Raw genomic sequence first — 25,968 nt, forward strand, 5'->3', positions numbered from 1 at the left:
ATCTCAGGGTCCTGGGATGGAGCACCGCATAGGGGCTTAGCATCTCTGCTCAGCAGGGAGCCTGCTTCCCTCTCTCTCTCTCTGCCTGCCTCTCTGCCTACTTGTGATCTCTCTCTTTCTGTCAAATAAATAAATAAAATCTTAAAAAAAAAAAAACAATAGATGACGAATGTCAGAAAGAAGGTTCTGGGAGAACATGTGTCCAGAGACGACAGTGTGGGCAAGTGGCTGGAACGGAGAGGATGTATTTGTTCCCACTGGGATCGGGGCTGGTGCTCAGAATCGTGTAAGTTACACCCTGCAAGACTTGGAGGTGCCACTCGCTTCCGGGTCAACGGAGATCAGTGTAGTTATTACAACAAATTTCCAACAGATGGCGGTAAATTGTTCGAGGCTGTTGTACCTTTTCATTATTCACACAGTCATGCTAGGAATTTATGAACCGTTTGAAGGGTTGATTGTGGTCTCTCTAGACGAGAGGGCATGTAACACACTTTCCTGTCTTGTGTGTCAGACAAGATCTAAGAAACCTCAATGTCTGGGGCAAAGATAAGACTCCCTTGTGTGGTAGACAGAATTCTAAAGATAACCCCCTAAAATTCCTGGCCCCTGGTGATTCGATCCAACACTAAGCAAGGAACAGCTGCAAAGGGACTCTGCAGATCTCACTAAAGATGTCATTAAAGTTCCAAGTCAGTTGATGTTCAGATCTAGAGATTAACACCCAATCAGGTAGCCACTTAAAAGAAGAGTTTTCTCCAGCTCATGGCAGAAAAAGACATCAGAGACTTGAAGCAGGAGGAGGGCTGTGAGCCATTGCTGGCTTGAAGAGGTAGGGAGCCAGTGACAAGGAACACAGCAGTCTCTAAACAGCGGCCCCCAGTTGATAGCCAGCAAGGAAACATGGAAAGCACAACCCTGCATACAAAGGAACTGAATACGGCCAAGAACTTGGACTCCTTTGGAAGTGGATTATTCCCCCAAGCTAGGTAAGACTCTGGCCCAGCCAACATCTTGACTTCGACCTTGAGAGACTCTAAGCTGAGAACCTTGCCAAGCCAAGACACTGAGCTGAGAACCCAGCAAAGTTCACAGGACCTGTTTTATTTTTTTTTATTTATTTATTTTTTAAAGATTTTATTTATTTATTTGACAGAGAGAAGTCACAAGTAGGCAGAGAGGCAGGCAGAGAGAGAGGAGGAAGCAGGCTCCCTGCTAAGCAGAAAGCCCGATGTGGGGCTCGAACCCAGGACCTGGGATCATGACCTGAGCCGAAGGCAGTGGCTTAACCCACTGAGCCACCCAGGCGCCCCCACAGGACCTGTTTTAAAGGAGTGTTGTTTAAAGCTGCTAAATTTGGGGTAATTTGTTATACAGCAAGATAAAGCTAATATGCTTGGTTTCAAGAAAGAGCTCAGCGGGATAAAACATGGGAACTGCTTCAGGAAAGGGTTCTAGCATCCCTCTTGCATAACAAGAGGAGGACACACTGTCCTCACTCCTAATGTTTCCTTCTATGTACACGGAGGACTACTGGTCTGTACTTCTGCCTTTCCCCATCTCCTGACTTCCTGAGGGAGAAATGCATCCTTATACCAGTTCCTTCCTCTCTTTTCCCCTTGAGGGTGCACCTGCTGGGTAAAACTTGGGTTCTGTTCTATTCCTCAACGTTCCGAATTTTACCTGGGAGGGTGGCCATGGTCCAGTGCTGCCAGTGATCATGGACAGATAAATCATGAATTCTTGGACTTAAAAACATGGCTCAGGACTCAAGAAGAGGGGTACAAGTGTGGGATCCCTCCCCCTCCCCTGACATGCAGCCCTGGCAGAGCCTAGCTAACCTGCTCACCTTTGCAGACCTGGAAGGGAGCTAGCTGTACAGGTAAACTGCTTACACTTGACTTTTGCTGCCTGCACTTGAACCCTACAAGTGAAGCTTCCTCTTAGTAGGATAATGGCCTTCGAATTTGTGCAGTATGGGCTCTTAATGGGCCAAATTTTGTCCTCTCCCCACCAAAAAAACTTATATGCTAATGTCCTAGCACCCCAGCACCTCCGAATGTGACTGTATTTGGAGATAGGGTGTTTAAAGAGGGAATTAATTTAAAATAAGGTCATAAGGGGCGCCTGGGTGGCCCCGAGATGTTAAAAGGATTTAAGGGGCACCTGGGTGGCTCAGTGGGTTAAGCTGCTGCCTTTGGTTCAGGTCATGATCCCAGGGTCCTGGGATCAAGCCCCGCATCGGGCTCTCTGCTCAGCAGGGAGCCTGCTTCCTCCTCTCTCTCTGCCTGCCTCTCTGCCTACTTGTGATCTCTCTCTGTCAAATAAATAAATAAAATCTTAAAAAAAAAAAAAGGATTTAAGTTTCCTGGTTAGCTTTCTATAAAAGACCAACCCTAAAGGCCCTCATTGGCGGCCCTGTCGGGGCCCCTTCTCACTCTTGAGCTTTCTCTGTATCTTTTCTGTAACGTCTGCCACTTTGCTCACACATACAAAAATAAAAATAAAAAATAAGGGTGGGCCCTAAGCCAATATGACTGGTGTCCCTAATGAGGAGAGACTAAGACACAGACACACAGAGGGAAGATGATATGCAGACAAGGGAGAGGATGGCCATCTACAAGCCAAGGAGAGAGGTCTCCAATGAAACCAACCATGCCAACACCTTGATGTTGGACGTCGAGCCCCTCCAACTGTGAGAAAATAAATTTCTGTTGTTTCAGTCACCACTTGATGGCAAGTTGCTATGGCAGACCCAGCAAACTAGCCCCCAAGAGGAAAATGTTGCCCTATACCACTTCCCTGATTGCAAGGACCTAGTATCCTGTTCGGGCTGCTAAGAGTCAATTAAATAAAAAACCGATAAAGAAAAGCTAACAGCCCATCTAAGGGGACTCAGAAACCACACTGGGCCCCTGGATAAAACAGCTCCAGCTGAAATAAAATTGACTGAAGAAAACTTAAAAAAAAAAAAAAAAGGTTACAAGAGCTCAAACTTCCTTGTCACCAGTCTTGCAGGCCTATTCCTTCCAAGTTCCACACCATCTGGCCAAACCATCAGCAACTGCCCCTGAATGAGCAGAGCTGTATGCCACTGGCCTCTCTCATTCAGACGTAGTGAACAACCAAATGCACTGCCTAAATGTCTGTCCACTTTTCTTCACCGAGTGTGACCCCTGTCAGGTCACAACAGCGTATTAAACAGACTCATCTGTAGAGCCTTGAGTTTTCTTTCCCTGGTCAGCTGGGAAGAAGGGCCACCCCAGGATGTCACAGGCATTGATGGAGGGAGACAACAAGACAATGCACCAGGACCCACCTGCCCATGTAAATGGCTCATACCATCTGGATCTTTCCAAGCCTGGTCTCCTATATACCATTTTCACTTGATGCTATGTTACTGCTGTTCACATTCAACGTTTTGGTTGTGTTGGGCAGACAACACTCCCTTCATGATGAGAATCTCGGGTTGCGTGGTTACCCGAGGCCACCCAGGTAGGGGTTTGGTCCCCACCAGGTCCCAATAGCAGACCAGAAACTGTTTCTCAGAAGTAGAATAGTTGTGTGTAGAAAAGGGCCTGCATTTATGAAACATCCTGTGAGTCTGTGTTTTAATTCTGCTATTAGTGAATACTGACTGATTCCTGCTAGAGGATCCTTAGGGCTTCCCCATTTGCCAGGGACACTCTGGGTATCCCTGGCTCTGCTTGATCATCGGCACCATGTGGTAGGGCAGCATGATCCACAGCCTCAGCTGCCTAGAGAGTCAACCTTACACTGGTGCCTCTTCCAAACGGGCCCCTCATAGGTGACCCTATTGATGCAACAGGTCACCTCCAAAATCCCATGGGCCTATACAAACAACAGTGCCTCTTTTGGAGTAAGTAGTTGAATGAGGGGCAACTCGTCTTTCATGTTGGAGCAGACAGCCTTATATATTCTAGACCACTGAATTTCCAGAAGCTTCACTGAGTTGGCAGGCCCCTGAATTTCTTGTGAGCGTTATCTCCCACTTTCTAGTTTGCATATGTCTTCCAAAGGCAATTCAAGTATTTGCTACTTCCTGTTCATTAGCTCCAATGGCGCTGCCAGTGTGGTGTTTCTTGGAATGTTACGGTGACGAAATCTCTGCAGATTACATTATGTCAGAGCGAAATCGACATCACCCTGAATCGACCTGGGGATACAGGACAGCCTTGGCAGCTAAAAGGCCATGCTCTGGTGGACCCTGCATACTGTCACGGAGAGAAGCCAGGTAATAGCTACATGCCAGATACCAGGGACTGTGCTGAATTGCTCTGGGAAAGGTACCGCATCGTTTCGGCATTCTGCATTCCCACTGCAGCTGCCTGATTTCAGGTCATGATTGTCCACTGTCAATCTCCAAGATCCATCTGACTTCTTCACAGGCCATACTGTGGGTTATGTGGGTATGTGATAGATCTCACTCCAACTGCTTCTTTCAACCCTTTGACCGAGGCTTCTGGGGCATGAATCTCTACACTTCTCCCAGGGATGTGGTATTTTTACTGTGTTGTTGTGTTTTACTGTGTTTTGTAGGGAGGGGAAATTTCCAGAGGCTTTCACTCAGTCCCTCATACCTTATTGGCCCCCAGTCTGTGGGTAAGAGAGACTATGTGGGGATTCTAGTACTATGTTAGTTTCCAATTTATTGCTTCTCAGTCCCAAATTCACCCTCCAGTATCTGCTCCAAGATAATGGGCTGGACCACTCAGCATTTCTCAGGGCACAGAACGTGATGCTAAGCTTTGCCAGTAGAGGGCGCCAGAGGGCCACTGAACGAAGAAGGGGCTGCCCTTCCTGGATCTAAGTCCTGTTGAGGTTTCAGTTTTCTCGCTTTTGCTGCGCAGATTTGCAGGACTACGTGTATGTGGGCACATCCAGTGGGCCTTAGATGTGTGTCCCGAGTAAGGAGTTCTTTGGGGGAGCTCACAGACCCCAGCTTGCAACCACCTTGCTGCACCTTCTCTTCCGGGACTCAGACAACAAACGGCAGACCACATGCTGCCTTTAGGGTAAGTGGATTCCTTACACTTGGACTCCTTTTGCACACGCACCCATCAGTCTTGACCTCGTTAAGCTTTCTCTAGCACTGAACTTCTGCAGAGCAAGCTCTCTCTAGCCCTTGACTTCTCCCGCCCTATGCTTTATTTACCAAGTACACTTTCTGCTTGACTCTGGCAAGGGCACGGCTTGCTGAGGAGCTAGACTCCCGTGTTGGTGCAGTTTTCTCCAGCACTGAGCTCCTGCAGAGTATACTTCCTATAGTCTTGGTTCTAGCAGTGCTCAGTAATTAGCAACTTCACCTGAGCTCCAGAGGACAGATTTCCAGAAGTCCCATTGTAGGGGGCCCATCACTGACTTTTCTGTTATGCCCCTCCTTTTTTTTTTTTTTAATGTTTTATTTACTTAAGTAATCTCTATAATCTCTACACCAGCGTGGTGCTCAAACTCACAACCCTGAGGGCAACAGTTGGTTGCTCTTCCGACTGAGTCAGCCAGGTGCCCTTTCAAATAGAGCCTGGATCTTAGACCTGGTGGCAGAGGACTCTGCCTTGGGTGTTCTATTCAGCCCTAGGGATAAGTAGCTGATCTTTATGTCTGCTACTTCTATATTCTTTAGAATTGTCTTTAGCTCTCATTATTAGCTTATTCTCTAAATTCCAAGCCCCTATTAATAACTCCTTACATTGAACTTTCCCATTGTGGCCTCTTGTCTCCTGACTGGACCTTGCCTGATCTAATAATTGGTACTGGGAGTGGTCCTAGGAGACAGACCCACAAACATGGGGTTTTGCAATTGATTTGGTCACATTTGGACTTCAGCAATGCTGAGTTCTTTCCCGATGGGAAATGGTAAGCTAGTATTCCACAGTATGCAGTCATGTCACAGTTAAAGCTGTCACCTGTGGCGGACTGTGATGAAGCACAGTCTGTTCCTCAGACTGAGTAATTTCAACTGTCTCGTCTGCAAGTTTGCTGATTCAGCTGCTAGGTCAGATATGCTCCTGAACTTCTGTAGTCAGTCTTTCATTTCAGTTATTATACTTTTTAACTCCAGAATTTTTATTTTACATATATATAATTTATATTATATTTATTATATATAGGTTATATACATGTAATTTTTATCTGCTTATTAATATCCTCTATTTAGTAAGACATTCTTATAATTTTTAGATATAATTTCCTTTAGTCCTTTGAATACATTTATGATAGCTAATTTAAAGACTTTTTCTAGTAACTTCAATGTCTAGACTTCCTCAGGAACAGTTTCTTTTTACTGCTTTTTAGCTTTGCATGGGTTACGCTTTCCTCCTTCTTTGCATGTCATAATTTCTTGTTGAAAGTGACATCTTAAATATTATAATGTGGCAACTCTGCAAATCAGAGTCCACCCCTCCCCAGACTTTGTTGATATTGCTCTTTGTTTGTTTAGTGACTTTCCTAGAGTAATTCTTTTTTTTTTTTCTTAAGATTATTTATTTATTTGACAGAGGGGGAGATCACAAGTAGGCAGAGAGGCAGGCGGGGGGGGGGGGGCAGGGAAGCAGGCTCCCCACTGAGCAGAGAGCCCAATGTGGGGCTTAATCCCAGGACCCTGAGATCATGACCTGAGTTGAAGGCAGAGGCTTAACCCACTGAGCCACCCAGGCACCCCCCTAGAGTAATTCTGTAAACAAAACAAAACAAAACAAAACAAAACTGTGTTCTTTGCTGTGTGGCCACTGAATTCTCTACTCAATTAGCTTAGTGGTCAGCTAATGGCTGGACAGAGATTTCCTTAAATGCCTTCAACCAATAAATCTCGTGTGAGGCCTTGTGTGTGTGTGTGTGTATGCAATACTGCTTTAATATTCACTTCTGGCCTCTACAGACCCTCAAGGTCAGGTAGAGGTGAGAGGTTAGGATCTCCTCAGGTTTTTCCTGGGTATGCACACAACCCTACATTTGCTTGTGAACATCTAGGAATTCCTAGGAATATGTCAAAGCTTTTCAAGGACCAATGAATATCTCTTATTCCCTTGTTTCTCCTTTTAAGTTGTTTTGTCAGCCTCTCATGACTACCAACTGGTATGGTCACTGCAGGCAGCCATAATGTTAAACAATTGCCACTGATTGTTTTCTATACATGACCTACAGTTATGGCTATTAGCACAGGGAGAGCTCTGATTTCACTCAAATAAAGACAAACTCAGAATAGGCTTTCCAGAGAGCCAACAGACAGGTCAGACAGAGGCACTTCTCTGAGGATGGAGCTGCTGTAGAGCTTCAAACCTGTTCTGCCCCCTCTGGTGGCTACTAAACCATTGTTTTTCACAGCTCCCTTAGTTAGGAGGCTTTTCAAGGTTTTCAAGGTTTCTATGGACTTGGGGAGAGGAAAATGGGACTAGGGCGAGTTAAAATTTCACAAAGTTCACTGCTCTCACTAGGATACAGCTATTTTTTTTTTAAAATAAACATTCCTTGGATTGTAGCTAACCTTTGATTAGTTTCTAGAGTTCTGAAAAAGCTTATTTGGACAATATTCTTCCAGAGTTCTTGTTGCTTTTGAGGAGGAGCAGATTTTTATTTATTTATTTATTCATTTGAGATAGAGAGATACAGAGAGAGCATGAGCAGGGGGAGTGGCAAAAGCACACTCCCTGTCAAGCCGGGAGCCCATGTGGGGCTCGACGCTAGGACCTGGAGATCATGACCTGAGCAGACGCCCAACCATCCGAGCCACCCAGGGGCCCCAGAGGAGTGGACTTTTGGAACTCTTTACTCCACTATTCTGGAAGTGTTTCTTTCCTGCTTGATCTATCTATACAATAAGAGAAATCCTAGGTCTGGAAGCCACAATATGAAGTGGAGAGCCACAGCCTCGTACCAGTTTCCAGACACAAGTCAATCACAGACCCAGAGCCCCTTGACTGAAGGTGATGCCAAGTCTCCTAAAGGAACCTGCATCATTGCTGCAAGTACTCATAAATCTTCCTCCTAGCCTTCCTCAGAGAGACCTTCATCTATTTAGTAGGGTATCTGTGCACTGGAAAAAAGGACATACCCAGATCTTTCTGGGATTATTTGACATTAGCTCTAAATGTACTTATTCCTGGGGACCTATTCCACTGTGGTCCACCATTCAAAGTAGTGGCTAATAGCAATCAGGTGATAGATGGAGTCTGTTGACTCCAGGCCAACTCAGGGGACCCAGGTGGCTCATGGGCTGGCCCATACTGTGGTTATTTCCTTAATGCCTGAATTTATAATTAGAATAGATATGCTTGGTGATTGGCACAGACACTAACGAGAGACACAAAGATGCTGGAAGAAATCTTACAACACATCAGACATATAAAGGAAAGGAAATCATACCACTACATATAAATTTTAAGGACACATCCAAAAGACCTAATGCAAATAATAGAGGTCCCGAAAGAAGAGAAAAGTAACAGATGGAAAGGGAGACTTGAGCCTGGAGATTAAATGGACTCACATGAATAAAGGTAAGTATCTAGACATAGCCTGATAAAATTCCAAACTTCAGAAATAGAAACAAAACAAAACAAAACTTACAAGCTTCTGGGCACCTGGGTGGCTCAGTGGGTTAAAGCCTCTGCCTTTGGCTCAGGTCGTGGTCTTGGGGTCCTGGGATTGAGCCCCACATCAGGCTCTTTGCTCAGCAGGGAGCCTGCTTCCTCCTCTCTCTCTGCCTGCCTCTCTGCCTACTTGTGATCTCTGTCTGTCAAATAGATAAATAAAATCTTTGGGAAAGAAGAACTTACAAGCTTCTGGACTAGGTTATTTATAAAGGAATGAGAAACAAGCTAATTTAAAGACACCCATCTCCAATACTATAAGCTAGAAGACAGTAGAATACAGACTCCAGGAGAAAAGAACATAACCCAAGAATCAAAAGTGGCAATCATGTCACTTCCCAACCAGAAGACATCTGGCACACAAGATTCAGTGCACATATCACGTGCATGACCTTTCTGAGGAAAGTGCCCAAGAAATCCTCTCAGTTAGTGATGGAGAGCTCAAGATAATGACAGATGAAGGGGTGAGGTAGCAGAGGTTAGCAATACAAAGACACATAGATAGATATAGATACAGATACAGATAGCTCAGCTTACATGTTAGCAGTAGACTGGGAATTTGTGCTTTAAGTGTTAAATAACGATTTTTTGCATAAGTGATTAACTAATGAAAAACTGAGTAACTGAACACCAAATTGTAAGCTATCTTAGCAAAACTCTAGGAGAGTGAGGAAGGTCAAAACATTCTAGGGTGATCACCTTTTGGGGGGCTTTGTGAAAGAGTGGGCAAATAAATTACTTGGTGAATGAGTAGGATTCGGACCATGCACTGATACAACAATTTAAGAACAATTGTGATCTCTAGGAAAAAGAAGATAAACACTGGCAGGTTTACAAAGAGGGGTAAAGGTAATAAATAGAAACTTAACCAAACCCACAGAAGTTTGTTTGTTTGTTTGTTTGTTTGTTTGTTTTAAAGCAAACAGGAGGGCACCTGGGTGGTTCAGTTGGTTAAGCAACTGCCTTCAGCTCAGGTCATGATCCCAGAGTCCTGGGATTGAGTCCCACATCAGGCTCCCTGCTCCAGGGGGAGTCTGCTTCTCCCTCTGACCTTCTCCTCTCTCATGCTCTCTCTCACTCAAATAAATAAATAAAATCTTAAAAAAAAAAAAAGCAAACAAGAAAACATTAATGAAAAAATAAATAGTAAATGTAAAATAAAGTAGAAAGGAAAAAGTATACAGATTAATGCAATAAACAGGAACACACTGAATTAACATCATGACAAAACTTGTCAGACTAAGTTACTTTTAAGGTCTGCTATAAGCAGAAAAAAATTCAAAAAATTCTTTTAATCTGCTATGAGCAATTTATAAGAAAGACACATAAAACCAAAGTGAAAAAAATATTGCAAATAAATAGATGGACAAAAAGAATTTCAGGCAAATGCAAACAGAAAACATGATTAAGTAGGGGGGGGTTTGTGGTGATTCTGACAATGTTTACTTCTTGGTTTGGACGATGGTGGCCGGGGTATTTTAATATTACATTAAAATGTCTATTTCCCTATGAATGTTTATGCATCTGGGTGATATTTCATAACTGTGATAAGCAGAAAAATCGCCTTGCTCTAATTCCTAAAATGCCCATGCCCCAAAGCTCAGAGCTGGTGAGTGTGTTACTTAACATGGCAGAAGGGACTCTGCAGATGTGATTAAGTTAAAGATCCTAAGATGGGGAGATTATCCTGGATTATCCGGGTGGCCCAGCGCAATCACAAGGGTGCTTAAAATCAGAAAACCTTTTCTGGCTATGGACAGAGGGAGATGTGACAGTGGAAGAAGGGTCACGGAGAAGTGACACTGCTGCTCTGAAGACGGGGGCAGGGGACCATAAACCAAGGACTGTGGGTGGCTTCTGGAAACTGGAATAGACAAGGGAGTGGATTCTCACCTAGGATCTCAGAAGGAACATAGCCTTGCCCACATCTTGATTTTAGCCCAGTGAGACCCATATCAGACTTCTGACCTACAGAATTGTAAGGTAATAAATGTGTGGTTTTAAGGCATTACATTTATAGTAATTTGTTACAACAATAAAATACTAATACCACAACAAAAAAAGATTTTAAAAATTTGCCTTCCTGGGGCACCTGATGGCTCAGTAGGTTGAGCATCTGACTCTTGGTTTCGGCTCAGGTCCTGATCTCGGGATCCTGACATTAAGCCCCATGTTGGGCTCTGCACTCAGCATGGAGTCTGCTTCTCTCCCTCTCTCCCTCTGCCCCTCCTGCTCATGCTTTCTCTCTCTAATAAATAAATAAATCTTTAAAAATTTTTTGCCTTCCTGCTATGACTTCTGCTTCACCTTCCTTGCCTTCTCAGCATCACTTTTAAATTAATCTATAGTTTTCTCCTGGCCATAGCTTTGCGAGGCAGCAGTCATAGGGAGAGAACAAGTGGAGAAAGCACTGAGCTTGAAGCTAAGGGACCAAAGTTGTAGTTCTAGCTTTGCACTTTCTGTGTGACTCTGAGCCTATTGCTTTTCCTGGGTCTATAACTTTAACTATTTTAATTGGATTTGTAACTATAATTATAAATTGAACACAATATTTAGCTAGGCATTGTTCAGGTGTATAATACTTTCCCGATCACAAAGTCTACTTACACAAAATTCTTAAATATGTAGGTTTACTTCTTTCTGTTCAACTTTTAGGCAACTGTGAGAATTTCAGATCCAGTATACACAAATCTCAAGTCATTCTTTGTCATGACTTGGGACTTGAAGCTGTAAAATTAAAAAGACAGCAAACATCCCATAGACTAACCTCTTAGCATGTTACCTTTCCGAAGATAAACTATGGAGAGAATGAATCCTAAAATATTTCAAGAAAATAAAGAAGGGTATGTAGACTACCCGCTAACAGTGGAAGTAGTTCTACACTATTTAAAGTGTCACTTACTGCCTATTCATTGTTTTTCAGTTAAAAAAAAAAAGGGGGATTGTTCATACATTGATGCATCCCATCTAGCTGCTCAGTGCTCATGGTAGAGTCTTATAGACACCTGGGATATTGGTCAAGCCCCAGGAGATCCAGGGAAGTCATGGGGTCCCTAGAACATCCTCGCTCCCTTAGAAGTGACACATCCATTCCCAGAACAGTGACACCCTTCCTCTCCCCGACTCCTGATATGGAGTTTCATTAACTTTAATATGATAAGGAGTTCTACTTTTCCTGTGACTGGTTTTCAAACTTTCCAAGACATTAGCTGATCATCTGGGTAGGCACGATCCAATTGAACAGCACTTCCAGATCTAGACACCTCACCAGGTCACCAGGACACCCACGGGAATCCACTGTCATTCTGGACATTGCTGGGTGGGCTGACTAGTGAGTTACAAGACAATCAATCAGCCTCCCTGGGTCTGGCTCACTGCATGCCTCTAGCATCCTCTGAAGTTATAATAACCAAGTCTGCGCTCATAACCTTCCTAACGCTCAGGCCCAGGCCCACCCTGTTGAGATTCCCTGCTGTGGAAAGTTGGGTTCTGATGCCAAACCCTAGGCCTATCAGGGATTTGAGAGAGAAGTGGGGCCATGACATTTGGTTCCTTTACTCAGAAGGAGCGGCAGATGTGGCTGCCACTGGAATTAAGGGGACACCCCTCTAATACAAGGTCTTCTTAACTGGAACTTCTCCCACTATGGGGGTTGTGAGGCATGTCATCATTTAAATTAGAGAAAGAGTACTGTAATGAGGAGAGGCATTCTGTGAGGGAAGGGAACTGATCTTTATCATAGAGGCAGTGTATCTGCATTGTAGAAAGTTAAGAAATACAGGTAAGTAACATTATAGTCATACCACCTGGTGATCCCGATCGCTAACACCAGAAATTGGTCTTTTCTATCTTTTCGAAGAGCCTGCCATGGGGACTAGCAGAGAAGAGAACTGCCATGACCCCTGAAGGAGTAAGCAGACATGATTCTTTGCTTCTAAATTAGGAGGTAGGGTGAAGTGATCTCAACAAAACTCCATCTAAAAATCTAGAGTAGAGAGGTAGATAAAAACATGACCTCTAGCGTATGTATGCACATACATCTAGTATGCACACACACACACACACACACACACACAGGACTTGGGCCATGGCCTGGCACGTTATTAAGACCCAGTAAACAGAAGCAGTGTTGTCATCATGTCCCTATTCCCCACAGAGGCTCAAGTGTCCCCATCTTTTCCCTGAACTCCAACTCCCCAGTCTCATTGCTGTTCTAGAACCCTAGGCAGAAAAGGTCTCCTTAGAGCAGACAGTATGACACCCCCCCCCCCCGCAAAGAAACTCCTTTATGGGAACACCCTCTTTATAGTAGTCTCTGAGTCTAATTTTGAAACTAAAAATAAAACAGGAGCACCTGCATGGCTTAGTCGGTTGGGCAACTGACTCTTGATTTCAGCTCAGGTCATAATCTCAGGGTCAGGAGATCAAGCCCTGTGTTGGGCTCCGCTGAGCACTCGTGCTGAGTCTGTTTGTCCCTCCCCTTCCCACCACTTGCATGTGCATGTTCTCTCTCTAAATAAACAAAATCCTTAAAAAACAAAACAAAAAACTTCTCCCAACTTTCATTAGGAAGTTGAGAAACATGAGGAAGGTAAAAAGAGATTCTGCAAATAAGGAAATAGAGCCAGAGAGGGTGAGAGGTTCTCTCGGGTGCCACAGATAGACACTGCCCCCCGCAGGAACCCACTTATGTGGCTCTCAACTCTGAAAGATCGCTAAAGCATTAACAGAGCAGGAGACTCAGAAATGGGCATCCAGGTTCCAATCCTGGTGCTCCATCCACTAGCTGTGTGATCCTGGGCAAGTCACTTGGCCTTCCTAAACCTGTTTGCTTGTCTGTAAAATGGGGATTAATTCCTTGCTGGGCTGTAGCAAAGAAGAGAGAAATTATGCATCTACCTGGCCCAACGTGGACACATAACAGTAGCTGGGGTTGGCAGTTTGGGGACAGGGAGAGCAACTTTAGTTATAAGTCATGCCCAGAGCAGCAGGAGCTGGGGAGGGAGAAAGGTGTCCTGAGTGAGAGATCCAGGTCTCAGAGTGCTCAGACTCCCTCTTTGGGGAGGAGAGTCCTCCCCAGTTCTGCTTCCCAAGTAACTACAAACTACTTTCCAATATATACGGAATACTAAGCTATTGCTGTAAATGATAGAGGAAATAGTCTGATTTCAGAATATGTGCTCTGTGTTTGAGAGCCCACACTCTGAAGTCAGACTATGTGGACTGAAATCTGCCTTTACTATTTATTAACCATGGTGCCTTGGACAAAAGACTTCACTTCTCCATGCCTCAGTTTCCCCATCTGTAAAATGGACACAATAACAGGACTTACCTCACGGAGTTGTTGAAAAGATTTTGGGGACATTATGCATGTAGAGCTCTTAGAATATTACCTGGCGCAAAGTTAGTTATTTTGTTTATAATGGTCAAAAATTACTCTTAAATCTAAGTTGTCTGGAGTTAGGGTTGAGACTCACTCAAGCTGAGTAACAATAGATGGACCTCTGATTGCCTTAGGAGGAGGACAGATGTAGTTAACAAGCTTGGGTCCATGTTGAATTGCACAGCTATGAGATGAGAGGACTGAGTTACAAAGGTGTTGACAGGGGCGCCTGGATGGCTCAGTTGGTTGGGCAACTGTCTCCGGCTCAGGTCACGATCCCGGAGTCTCAGGATCAAGTCCCGCATCAGGCTCCCAGCTCTGCGGGAAGTGTGCTTCTCCCTCTGACCTTCTCCCCTCTCATGTTCTCTCTTACTTGTTCTCTCTCTCAAATAAATAAATAAAATCTTAAAACAAAACAAACAAACAAAAAAAAAACAAAGGTGTTGACAACAATGTGGCAGGATTTGGTTGTTTTGTTTTCTACTTGCTACTTTTTGCTTAAGTTAAGGTTTAAAAAATTGAACTCTCTCTGCCCTTGAGGAAAAGGGAACTAGTTTAATTGGAAATGGGCTGTGAGTTTCATGTGCTATTGAAACCCAGGGTGAAAAAATATGAAGCGGAATAAGAAGGGTTTGAGAGGGGAGGAAGAGGATCTTGGTGAGAGTCTCTGGCCTGGAAGAGGCAAGAAAGAGTCCTACTGCATGCCCCATGGCCATGCTCCAGAAAGGAGCCAGCCTTGAGAACAGGTGGCTGCCTGATCTTCCAGGAAACATGGGACCCTACATACAAGGAGTCTCGGCTGGCCCAAATTCTGGTGCCTCACACATGATATAGGGCAGAAGCCATGAACTTGAAGGGAGTAGAGTCTCCCCAGCACCAACATACACATGTGCTCAAGGGGACACACACACACACACACTCCTTATCTAGGTAACACCTCCTGGATTCTGGTGTGCCCTTAAGAGAAGAAAGCCCCAACTGTGACTGAGATGGGATTTCTGTTTAAAGTCACAAATTAAGTTATTTTATAGAAATATGTGAATATTTGTTGCGATACCAAAAACAAGGTGACCAGCCTGGTCCCCACATGTCCTGGTATTTTGGCTAGAGTCCTCCCTCCTTCAAGCCTGCTCATCCATTCCTCACCCCCAGTTTGAGGTCCAGATTTGGTAAGGAGGTGGTCTTCGGAATTAAGACAGACCTTAGGTTAAGTCTAGGTTCTGTCACTAACTGTGTGACTTGGACAGGTTATCACACTTAACTTTTTTGCACCTGCTTCTTCATCAGTAAAATGATATGCTTCCTTACAGCAGTTGGGAGGAGAGTGAAATGGAATAGTAGGGTAGTTTTCAAGCCATGTCCTGGAACCTCAAATCAAGACAATCTAATGTTTTCCAAACTTCATTCACGTCCTATCTTCCCAACTTTTGGAGATACCTGTATACAACCTCTACTATTGTTTATTTAATCTTGTTCTTTAAAAATGTCAACTCACTTTTTTATGGAAACAAATTTATTCAAAAAGGAAATTTCGTATCACTATCACAAACAGGAAATACCTATCATTCATCCTGGAGTGGTAAAAATAAATCCAACAAAATCAAAGCAATGCTATTCAGTTCTAGCTGGGTATGGTTACAGGCCAAAGTTCTGAGCTAAGGCTGGGGCTTTGTTTAAAAAAGATTATCTCAGTCACAAAAGGCCTTATACGGCCTTCTAGGAAATGTCCGTAATAGGCAAATCTATAGAGACAGAAAGTAGATTAGTGATAGTTCAGGGCTCGCAACAGGAAGGGGGGGTTATAAAAATGTTCTAGAGTTGACTGTGGTGATAGCTGTACAACTCTATGAATATACTAAGAAACACTGAACTGAACATTTTACATGGGTGAGGCCGGGGTTTCCTAGTAGCAGAGCCGCTCCCTTGCTGTGACTGATTGAAAGTCAGCCGTCGACACAAGGGTTTGTAGTTAAAATTAAATTAAAAAATATAATAAAAGAGCGAATTGTATGATGTGAGCCTTATCTTACTAAGGCTGTTACTAGAGAGAGGTGTTAAATCTGATTTTTTCATCTTGAGGAAAGTGATGTAAAGGGATGCAAAGACGTTTGACCCAAGATCACTATTATTTAACGTAACAAGGTCTGTGACACTCCCTCCCAACCCCATCCTCTTTCAGCTTTTGTCCTTTGTGAAAGGATTCAGTCCTAGGCACTCAGTAGTAGCTACTATTCCCCCACACACCTGCCAATCAAGTGAGACTAACCCGAGTTTATAGGTCTCACTACTCAGCCACTGACCTGCATCATGAGTCTGCAGAAAATTGCTCTGAGCCTCACTTGTCTTGTAAATGTGGATAACAGCACCTGCCTCGAGAGGTTGTAATAAGGATGACAGCAGATACTCAGGTACGGCTTCAGACACACAGAGCTGTCCTTAGAATCCCCCCTGGCGTAGAGGAGGAAGCAGCAGCAGCGCTCGAAATCAAGGGCCAAAGTAACTTAGAGCTCTGGGGTCTCGGTTTCCTTGACTGTGCAATGGGGAGACAGCGGACACCAGGGTGCAAGTAACTGGAAGAACCCAACCGTCCTCGGCCAGTCCCGGGATCCAGCAGGGGGAAACCGAGGCCCAGAGGGGCTCAAACGCCGCCCACGCTCGAACACCGCTAGTCCGAAACTCGCGGGCTGAGGGGCTTGGGGACACCTCGGCAACGGACCCAGCCGAGATGACCCCAGGATGCCACCGCAGCTTGCGCTGAGCCTCAGAGGCACGCTCCTCCACCCAGGCACCGGCGGCCTACGGAGAAACCGCGAGCCGCCGGCCTCGGCGCACAGTCTCCCACTGCCCTTCCCGAAGCTGCGCCGCGCGTGCCGGTATCCCCGAGCTCCGGAAGTCCGCCCGCGGCCGCTCTAGGACGGGAGCGCGCCGCTCGGTGCCCTTAACCCCTGCGACGCTGTGGCGCGCTCGCCCGCGCTCGGCTGTTGCGGAGACACGCGTCTCTCCTTTGTTTCCTCCGAGCTTCACAAAAGGCTGTGAGGGGAGAGGGCCAGGGCATCCCATTCTACAGACGAGGCCACTGAAGTCACACAGCAGCTGAGCCAGAGTCCAGGCGCCCCATTTGAAGCTGTTCTCATTTACTCTCCAACCGCCTCTCTTGGCCTCCCTTACTGTGACTTAAAAATAAATACATTAAATCCTCAACGGGGGTTATTACAGACTACCACGGACTTTTGCTTTTCTTTGGTATTGCAATTCCTAATTTCCTAGAGTGCCCGTAATCCTACCCGTGATTCTAAAAATTAAAGGTTGGAGATAACTATTACTTTCACAAAATTGGGTTTACACACAGCTGCTCAGGTGCTCTGCACTTGGTTCCCACTGTTCCTGACATGTTCAAAGATGTTTGACCCCAAAGATGAGGCAAAGATTATTGGCCCCATCCTTCAGATGAGGCAACTGAAGTCCAGGCTGGGGAGTAACTTGCCCAAGATTACACAAGTTAATGCAAATCAGCTGAATATGAAAACCTCCATTCCTACCCTATCCTGACCATTAGCTACACCACCAGCTGCCTCTCAGAGGTGACTGGAGGAACAAAGGAGGGGACTGGGAGAAAAGCCATTGCCAAATGAAAATCAGTAGACAGAAGTCAGAGAATGGAAAGTGAGTTACTGTGCTCTATCTACCCTTGTGGTTGCCCTGGATGGGGCCCTGGGTGGCCAATCAGACACAGACCTGCCTTCACAGAGGTGCGGCAACTCAGGCAACTGCTGTGGGGATTCTGCCCATTTCTAAGTATGCCTATTCCAATTATGCATTCTGACACCGAGGAAACAACCACAGAATGGGTTTGGGGACCCACTGGACTCACTGTGAGCTAGACCTGAGCTTAGTGAGGTCTGGGTGTCCAGGAGCACAGAGTTGACTACTATAGTAGAAATGTAACCACAAGAGTAGAATTTTGCCAGCGGAGAAAGCGGAGAAATGTGTTTCCTTTCCTTCTTATGTTCATTTGTCATTGATGAACATCTACCACTTACCAGGCATGACACTATTTACCTAGACCCTGGGAGGATAGAGATGAATATGGTATTCTTATTCTAGCAAGGGAAGTGAGCTGTTAAGCAAAAGAGGAAGTGCAGTGACTAACCAGTGACCTGATCTAGTTTGAGGGTCAGGGAAGCTTCCTGAAAGAGACAAAATCTAAGCCAAGGCCTGAAAGATAAGTAGGCACTGGCCAGGAAGAAAGAAAGAAGAGAGGAAGGGAAGAGTTCCTCAGGCAGAGGGTGCCACAACTGATAGGAGAACTAGCCTGCCCAGCCTCGGTGTATTAGAAAGTCTGTGTGTTAGATGAACTTGGGAAAGAGGGGAAAGAGAGATGGCAGTGGCCACTCTGAGCAAGGCCTTGTCTGCCTTGATAAGGAGTTTGGTGGAAGAACTGCTTGGGCAAAAGCAGGTGTAGAAAGGGCACCCTGAGGCCATGTGGCTGGAGGGCAGAAGTGAGATGAGTATATGGAACAGTTAGTGAAGAGGCTACAGAGTTGAGACCTTAGCCAGTAGGCCAAGCACATGGACACAGATGAGCAGAGTAAGGACCGGGGAGTGGCTGAGATTGTGGTGACCAGAAAACACATGCTTTGTCTCCAAGAGAAGCCAATGCTCCATGCACCCTGGTGATTACCATACTTGGAAGCACTCAGTATCTCAGACCTTCTGCTTTGTCAAAGGGAGCTGCGAGCTGGCGCACCTGGGTGGCTCAGTCAGTTGAGTGTTTGGTGGTTTCGGCTTGGGTCAGGGTCTCATGGGTTGTGAGACTGAACGCTGTGCCAGGCTCCATGCTTAGTGGGGATTCTGCTTGAGGTTTTCTGTATCCCTTTCCCACTGGCCCTCCCCTGCCTCTATATCTCTAAAATAAATACACAAATCTTTAAAAAAAAAAAAGGTAGCTAGGAGTCTAGATTTTTATATGAAATCTTTTGATTTTAAATGTTGGCAACACCAGCAAGCAAATCATACCCATAGGCCAGTGGTTCCCAAACTCTGCAGCAGATCAGTATCACCTGTGGAGCTTTCTAAAACTCCTCATGCCCAGTCACAGCCTTAAACCAGTTAAAATGTCTGGGGTAGAAGCCGGGCATCAGAATTCCCCAGGTGGTTCCATTGTGCAGCAATGTTCGAGAACCACTGCCATAGGTCAGTACATCTTTTGGGTATTGCCAGGCAAAGCCACAGGGAGCCATGGGATATTTTAGAGCAGGGGAGAAGTTGATCAGTTCAGAGTTTATAGAAAATCAATCCTTAGAAGGAAGGGAGTGTAAGTGTAGTCTGGGGTGAGAAAGGGCCTGGGGCCCTTGAGGCAGTGCTGGGATCCTGGCAGGGCAACCACCCATTCCCGTTTTCCCAGGGTTTCCCAGGAACAGGACTTGAAATGCTAAAACCAGGGAAGTCCTGGGCAAACCCAGATGCTTGTTCACCCTACATCCTGCCCCTGAGATAGTTCTGTCTCCCCAGATTTCTGGGGGACTGAAGTCATAGACTGACTACATTCTAGAAAGGTCCTGGGAAATAAGCTGTCTGTCTTCCTAGGGTACGTTCATCCAGGGCTCTGATCCCCCAGCTCGACAGCCTTGTGCAGGGAGCTAGAAACAGGGAGAGGACTTGGACCTATCTGTTCTCCATCTGGCAGAGCATTCCTAGTCAAAGCCAAGTCCATGGACTATAACCTGGCAATAGAAAGGAGCACACTATTGATCCAAGCAACAGTACAGATGAGTTTCAAAAACATGATGCTGAGTGAAACAGATGCACAGAAGTACATCCTTATAATTCCATGCATAGAAGTTCTAGAACAGGTTACCCTAATCAAAACAAAACCAGAACAGTGATTGCCTCTGAGGAGTTGGGGTGGGGGTTGCAGGTGGCACAAGGGGCAACAGGAAACTTTCCAGAAGGGATAATGATGTATTTGGTAAGAGCGTGCGTTATGCAGATGCATGCATTTGTTGAAACTCATGGAATCATAAAATTAATACCTATGCATTTCACTACGTGGATATTTTATTTCAAGGGACAAGACAAATCTGTAAATACTGGACCCTTAGTTAATGATGGGCATGCTGAAGTACTTAGAGGGAAGTACCCTATCGTCTGCAACTTATTTTAAGTGTGTCAAGAAAATAAGCTAGATTGACAGATGGATGGATTAGGAGATGTGATAAACAGATACAGTAAGATGTTACAGAATCTAGGTGGGGGGTATGGGGGTGTCACCTGTGTAATTCTTCCAACTTTGCTGCATGTTTCAAACTTTTTATAATAAAATATCGTGGACTCTATTTTCTTAACAAAGGACTTATAACTTCCTACAGATGATATAATTTATTGAAGGTAAACTCCAAGAAAGCAACAATTTTTTTCCATTTCCCAGGGCCTAGAAGAGTCCCTAGCCAACAGTAAGTGCACAAGAAATACATGTTGCTATAAATAAAGGAATTCTGCCCCTGCTGAGCTGGCAGACTGATGCCTAAGACGGAAGCCAACACAGACCATCCCAAGGCAATGCCTGATGTTTTGTGAAATGGGCACAGGAGGAGGCAGGGGGCATGACAACGGAAGTCATGGGGAAGCCAAGGTTAGAAAAAAAAAAAAGAATGCGTCCCCCATATGAAGAGAGGATAAGAGGGACGCTCCTGGCTGAGCAAACAGCATGAACAAAGACCCACAGGTGAGAAACAGCACAATATGATTATAAGCAGTTCTCAGGGGAACAGTGCAGGGGTGGTGGGGAAGGGGCAGGGGGTAGCTCCATCCTGCCAGGAAGGAGGGTTTTCACCCAGGGCAGTACCAGTGGGCTTCTGAGACTGCCCAGCTGCTAGGTGGAGAAGGGACTGGGGGTGGGCAAAAGGGAAGCAGGAAACCCACCAGGAGGTACCTAGCAAACAGGAGGGCCCTAAAGAAAGGGGCAGATGGGAGAGTTACTCAGGATAGAGACTTAAAGAACTCTGACTTCCAGGCGCTCTGATCTGGGGACTGAGGGGCCATTTCTGGGTGCAGGCGATGGGAGGAACAGGTTGGGAGGAGGAGGGGACCAAGGGTCCGGGCATCCCAGGGGTCTTTGAGTCTAGAGGGAGGGCGCAGCACTTGGATGCAGAGACCTGGACGCCGTTCATTCCAAGAGTAGGTGGACCTGGTAGGGAGCGTTCATGAAGAGAAGAACTAGGCCGGACAAGAGATGTTTAAGGGATCAGGAGGAGGAGAGAGTCATGAGCTGAAGAGAATGGGGGAGCACTAGAGGCCAGGGCCTGAGAGCCAGGGATGGACGAATTTCCAAAAAGAGAGCGTGGACATTGGGAAGGACTGGAAGGGGGGAGGCAGGGAGGGCATGGTAAGGTGATGACTGGGGGGCGTTGCCATGAAAGAGGTGGATTTCATTTTATTATTATTATTTTTTAATTTATTTATTTGACAGACAGAGATCACAGAGAGAGAGAGGAGGAAGCAGGCTCCCCGATGAGCAGGGAGCCCGATGTGGGGCTCGATCCCAGGACCCCGGGATCATGACCTGAGCCAAAGGCAGAGGCTTTAACCCACTGAGCCACCCAGGTGCCCCTAGAGGTGGATTTTAAACCAGAGTTTAAAACAGAGTGGATCAGGGAGCTGGAGGGGGCAGGCCTGGGAGCGAGGACAGATTGCTGGTGTCTGGGACCAAGGGAGGGACAGGAACGGGGGTGACTCGAACTTCAGCCTTTCAAGTGTGCTCGGAAATGGACTTTTCCTCCCCAGTCTCACCAACAGGCAAGTCTCTGGCCTCTCTCCCTACACCCTCATATCCTCATCTGTAAAATGAGGAACATGAAAATAGCTGCTATTTATTGAGCACTCATATGTGTCAAAGCCAAAGACACTCTCTCGGTGTACTTCCTCATCTAATCCTTACAACACTCTTACCAGGCTGATGTTACTAGTATCCCCAGTTTACAGATGAGAAAACTGAGGCCCAGAGAGGTTAAGTCACTTGGCTCAAGGTCACAAGCAAATGAATGGAGATGCTGGTATTCAAACCCAGAGCCTGTGGTCTGGGCTTTGATGCTGTTCTACTAAGCCATACGAGGCACTCTATAGTTGACAGAGCCCTTGTGTCAACTCCTGGGATGACCGAGGGGAATAAGGAGATGACCGCCACACCCAAAAAATGCTGGGTGAAGATGCCCATGACCTAATCCCAGAACCAGTGAATGTTATTTTACGCAAACGAGATTTTGTAGGTGGGATTTAGTTAAGGGTCCTGAGATGGGAAGTCTCCTGCACCATCCAGATGGGCCCAATGCAGCCTCCTTTGAAGAGGGAGGCAGGAGAGGCAGAGACAGACGGGATGATGGAAGAAGAGACAGAGACTGGAAGAAGCCGTGCTGAACATGGGGGAGGGGTGCAAGTCAAGGAATGCGGGTGGTGCGTAGAAGCTGGAAAAGGCTGGGAAACAGACACTCCCCCACAGGCTCCTGGAGGAACCAGGAAAAATTTCCTTTTCCTGCTGATACCTTGATTTTAGCCCGGTGACACTAATTTTGCACCTCTGGTCTCCAGAACGGTAAGATCATGAATCTGTGTTTCTTTAAGTGACTAAGTACGTTTGTGGTCATCTGCTGCAGCATCAAGAAGAAATGAACATACCATGTCACTGTACGTCTTGTCTGCTCCACTGGCTCCACTATGACAACTATGACAGCTGCTATCAGAAAACAGCCCTCCATTTAAAACAGTTTTTTAAAGTTCCAGTTTGGTCCCTCTGAACCTTTTAACCTTTGTTACAAATAAAAAGAGGGCTAAAACACCTAACTCTAACACTTTGCCAGGCAGAGTGCATGTTATTTGAAGGTTCCCACAAACCACTAGGGCAGATGAGAGCTAGTTATTGCCCCCATTGCTCAGATGAACAAACTAAGGCTCAGAGAGGGGAAATGGGATGCAGAGAGCCACACACCTAGTGAGTGACAGAGCCAGGATTTGAACTTCAGATCTACCACACCGAGGTTCCTATCTCACACTCTACCTCCTCAGAGAAGCCTTCCTGGATAGCCTCAGCATATTCATTTATTCATTCATTCACCAGTTGCTATCACTGCTCTATGCCCAGTGTGGTGCTAGATAAGGCTGGGGACCAAGATCAACCCTCAGGAGCCCAAAAGCTAGTGGACAAGACAGACACACAAATGAGCCATCCCAAACAGCCTGATAAATGCCAAGACAAAGAGGAGGAGGCACAGCGGGTGATGGAAGCCCAAAAGAAGGGAAACCGATTGAGCCAGGGGTCCTGGAAGACCTCCTGGAGGAGGCGGTGATTGAGGAGAGGACAAGTAAGACTCGGCCAGAAGTGTGGGGAGGGGTTCTAGTGGAGGGATGGCTAAGCAGAGGCAGGGGTACAATGTTGCAGTTTCTTGAGGGCAAGGAACAGATTGGGTCATATCAGACCCCAAAGTCCCTCCAGGCTTCTGTGTTCCTGTGTATGATCCTGCGTATGAACAGGAATCACGGTACAGGTGCCCAGAGCTTTGGTAATTGCTGGGCCCGGTGGGGGGTGGGGGGGCGCTGAACCGGAAGAAGAGGGGTCCTGGGATTCCCAAAGGAGGAGGGCTGAAGGTCAGGAAGGGTCAAAGCTAAGGGGACAGGGCAGGGTGGAGGGAGTTTGGGGAGGCAGGGTCCTGGCTTAAGCTCCCATTCTATGTCTGACTCATGGTATGACTATAGGAAGGTGCCCTTAGAGCCTCAGTGACTCCATCTGAGAAATGGAGCATGAGACAAAGCTGTCTCCAGAGACCCTCCCCAGCCCTGACGGGGAAATGACATGACACAAAATTACAAAAGGGTCTTTATTTGTAAAAAGCCAAAGGGGCCTTTGGGGCGACAGGACAGGCAGGCCGGCTTCTCAGGGGTCAGGGGCATTTGGGCAGATGCGCTTGAGTGGGGGGGCGCCCTCCGAATCCTCTGTGTCACCCTGGGCTGCCTCGGGGACAGGTGGCACTGGCTCAAAGACGGGGTAAGCTTCAGGGGCCTGGAGAGGAAGGGCGGACAGGCGTGAGCTCCACCCAAACCCAGGAGTGCAGCCTCCTAGCCCCTGCCTTCTCCATCACCTCCACTGCACTCCCCTCCTGGACCTAGGAGTCTCGCCCAGGCTCGGGGCCCCAGGAAGCAGAGGAAGGAGGATACCAGAAACAACAACACTGTTTTGGGGGAAGAAGGTGATACTTGCTATTTCTGGAAAATGCATTAAGGTAGTCCTTGTGGGAAAAGTCAGAAGTTGTGGGGGACTGACTCTCTTAAGCTAATTTGACAGTTTAGGACTAAAATAAAATAAAAAATAAAATAAAATACTTGGAGGAGCACCATGATCTTTTCAGGCTTTTAATGGTCTTAAATCTGCCCCGATCCAGCCCACAGGACTTTGTCTTAAAACACCCTTTCCTTTTCCGTCCCCAGAACCCAGCCTCTGAGACTTGAGCTATGCCTGAGGTCTCCACTTCCTGCCTGGACCTCAGGAGTACAGCCCCCCAGCCTTCAGCTGCCCCAGAGCCCCCACTGCATCAGCGACCTGGGAGTCCAGCCTTCCGGCCTCTCTCACCTCAGCCTCCAGCAATTCGGGAACAGGCTCCTCCTTGGTCAGCATTGGGGGTTCATCTGTGCTGCCTGCAGTTACGGCTCCAGGATCTAAAACATCAAGTGAAGAGACATTCCCTGAGCAGCTGCTCTGTACCACAGCACAGACCTGGGGCCAGGGGATACCGAGGAGGGTGCCGAGAACCTGGCTGCAAGCCAGGCAGAAGCCACAGGAAGGACATGGAAGTGGGATCTCGACATGGTGAGCAGGATTTGATCAGGGAGACAAATGGGGCACATCTGAGGCAGACAGAACATATGTTTCATATGTTTAGTGAGTACAGATTGTGAGGCTGGACTCCCTGGGTTCAAATCCTGATCTTGAGCCTGTAACTTAATTCCTCTGGGCCTCAGTTTCCCCATCTGTAAATGGGGATAATGAGAAGTAATTCCCACAGGAGACTGTGGCGAGCATGAAATGAGATGTTATGGATAAAGCCCTTAGCTTTATCCGGTGTCTTGCCCACAGCACCGGCTCAATAAATGCCTGTTGTTTTTCTCTTAGTAAAGGTGCGATCGAGACACAGTCCACAGGCCCAGGTCATAGTATTGTTGGAAAGGAACAAGGAGACCAGCAGGGGTCACTCACTGGGCCCAAAGGGCAAAGTGGAGGAGTCAAAGGCCATAGGGAGCCACTGAAGTCTTTGAAGCACAAACGATCCTGCCAAATTTGTGCTTTAGAAAAAGTTGGTCTGGCAGCTGTGTCAAGGAGACCCATAAGGAGGCTGGAGCCAGGCAGGGGTGAGAGATGGCGCTTGTAGACCCATTTGGGAGGTGGTTCGGACCAGGCAGGGTTTTGACTATTTGAAACAAAGAGGAGCTGAGGAGGAATTCTGCCCCAAGATGCTGGCTCACTGGCTATGTGAGCTGGGGAGACTTCTTTCTCTGGGTTTCAGCTCCTCACCCACTTATGGGGATCATAACCTTCATGGGGTTATAGTAAGGATATAAAACATGTTCAGTGCTTAGAAGGGTGTCTGGGACACAGAGCTCAGTAAGTCTTAGCTGTTATTTTCACGTCCTAATCACGCTCAGGAATATCACTATTATTTACTCCTCAACAAATATTTATTGAGCACATTCTATATGTTCCACGCTGTTCTGAGGATTTAGTAATGAACAGAAGCAACATGAGCCCAAGGTTCAGAAAGCTGACATGAGGTGGGAGCCGGAAAAGAAACTGGAGTAGTAAAAAAAATAAAACTTACATGGAAATCTCAGACAGTGATTAGTTATCTAAAGACCTAGAGAAGCCAGATGAATGAGACATTCACAGGAGATAGGGCGGTGACTTTCTGCAGGAGTCAGGGAAGACCTCCGGGAGGGAAT

The 25,968-nt window shown here is 46.3% G+C and overlaps 1 protein-coding gene and 1 long non-coding RNA gene across 3 annotated transcripts in view; one reads left to right on the top strand and one right to left on the bottom strand.

Moving 5' to 3' along the window:
- The window catches only part of BCL7C (BAF chromatin remodeling complex subunit BCL7C), a 41,562-nt gene that overhangs the window by 13,932 nt on the left and 1,662 nt on the right, over positions 1–25,968 (bottom strand). Inside the window, exons 5-6 of one of the 2 annotated variants that reach the window (XM_047713647.1) lie at positions 24,605–24,690; positions 23,842–24,037 (exon numbers count right to left, since the gene is read on the bottom strand). In XM_047713647.1, the coding sequence (XP_047569603.1) occupies positions 23,912–24,037; positions 24,605–24,690 (212 nt within the window). In that variant the 3' untranslated portion in view covers positions 23,842–23,911. Of the gene's footprint in view, positions 1–23,841; positions 24,038–24,604; positions 24,691–25,968 lie in introns of those variants that run through there. The other variant, XM_047713648.1, reaches the window with a different exon arrangement.
- Positions 4,881–25,845, top strand: LOC125090716 (uncharacterized). The gene is made up of 3 exons (XR_007124454.1): positions 4,881–5,036; positions 20,417–20,713; positions 24,463–25,845. It is a non-coding gene; the product is annotated as an uncharacterized LOC125090716 (long non-coding RNA).

Source organism: Lutra lutra, chromosome 18, assembly GCF_902655055.1.
Source record: "Lutra lutra chromosome 18, mLutLut1.2, whole genome shotgun sequence".
NCBI lineage: Eukaryota > Metazoa > Chordata > Mammalia > Carnivora > Mustelidae > Lutra > Lutra lutra.